The sequence below is a fragment of the Acyrthosiphon pisum genome, unplaced genomic scaffold (assembly GCF_005508785.2).
Source record: "Acyrthosiphon pisum isolate AL4f unplaced genomic scaffold, pea_aphid_22Mar2018_4r6ur Scaffold_21455;HRSCAF=24033, whole genome shotgun sequence".
In the NCBI taxonomy this organism is placed as follows: domain Eukaryota; kingdom Metazoa; phylum Arthropoda; class Insecta; order Hemiptera; family Aphididae; genus Acyrthosiphon; species Acyrthosiphon pisum.
The window spans coordinates 1-1363 of NW_021770924.1; the positions used below are offsets into that span (position 1 = coordinate 1).

Sequence of the window (1363 nt, forward strand, 5' to 3'; positions counted from 1 at the left end):
TGATAAATTTATCATGAAAACTGTAGAGAAAACCGAAAATAAATGTTTACTAAAGTTACTTTCTAGCTACAGCACTTATTTGAGCGACAATAAGGAATCTCTTTTGCCAAAATTTTCCGGATTTTATGGTTTTAAATCAAAAGCAATAGACATTAAATTAGTATCTATGAACAATTTACTACCTTCTAACATAAAAATGCACCAACGATTTGATCTGAAAGGTTCGACTCTCGGTAGAAAAGCTTCCGATCGTGAAAAAAATAAAAATTCGCCTACATTTAAAGATTTAGATTTTATATGCGAACTTCATCCTAAGGGCATATTTGTGAAGCCAGAAATTCGCTTAGCTCTTCTCGAAACAATAGAAAGAGATTGTAAAATACTAAAAGATATTAATATAATGGATTATAGTCTTTTAATGGGCATTCATAACATCGACCATCCTTTGAAAATCGATGACGATATTTCATCAAACACTTACACTTTAAGGCTGGCAGCTAAGGCCTGGTGGGAGAGTTTGATGAATGATTCGGTAGAAGAGAAAAGTATTCAATCAGACGTTGGAACTTTGTCAGATGAAAATTATGCTTCGTTGAAACGTAGCATACCTGCTAAAAGTGTCAATGGTGATAGATTATTACTATTTGTTGGAATTATTGACATACTCCAAACTTATGGAAAAACGAAAAGCCTAGAGCGTAGTCTTAAATCATTGAAATTGAAGTTTACATGTCTTAGTGCGACAAAAAGTGCCGACTCTATTTCTGTACAACCTCCGGAGTTCTATGCTTCTAGATTTCTTAAGTATATGACTGAGTATGTAAAATTAATATTTGTTCATTTATTCATTCATTGATAATTTTTTAATTTTAGCTCTGTGTTCAAGCCAATGTTATCTCCTCAAGAACTTGATGAACTATACAAGCAACCAATCAACATGTTGAGTCACTGTTGAGTAAACGAGGGTGTACTAAAATCGCTTCGGAAAAATGCACTGACTGTTCTTAATATGATTATACTGTATAGTTTATTGTACTAATAATCTAAATACTAAATCGCAGGTCTGAAATTTATAATCACTCGTCGGAGTGCAAAATCAGTTTATTTTTCATTCCGGATTAAAGTCCACAAACAACTTTATTTTTGCAGAAAAATATTAATTTTATGACTTAAAAAGTTAAGAAATATAATTACAAAACTTTGCGACTGTATCGTTTGATGATATTTATTCTTAATTTATGAAACTGTTTATTTATATGAGCGTTACATTTATTTATTTCGTTTTGCGAAACTAATTAAAATCTTGTACATTTCCATGCTTTAAAATTCTTTGTATCTCAATATTATGCTTACTTAATTTTAA

General features: G+C 30.6%; 1 protein-coding gene across 1 annotated transcript; it reads left to right on the top strand.

Moving 5' to 3' along the window:
- Window positions 1–13: 13 nt before the first annotated feature.
- LOC115034895 (phosphatidylinositol 4-phosphate 5-kinase type-1 alpha-like) lies at window positions 14–955 on the top strand. The gene is made up of 3 exons (XM_029492409.1): window positions 14–221; window positions 291–816; window positions 874–955. The coding sequence occupies exons 1-3, from the start codon at window positions 14–16 to the stop codon at window positions 953–955; spliced, it is 816 nt and encodes a 271-aa protein (XP_029348269.1).
- The last annotated feature ends 408 nt before the right edge of the window (window positions 956–1363 follow it).

Coding starts and splice junctions, on each gene's coding strand:
- LOC115034895 (XM_029492409.1), top strand. CDS start 14: ATGAAAACTGTAGAGAAAACCGAAAATAAATGTTTACTAAAGTTACTT. Junction 222..290: donor CCAACGATTTGATCTGAAAG/GTTCGACTCTCG, acceptor TTAAAGATTTAG/ATTTTATATGCGAACTTCAT. Junction 817..873: donor TTTCTTAAGTATATGACTGA/GTATGTAAAATT, acceptor TTTTAATTTTAG/CTCTGTGTTCAAGCCAATGT.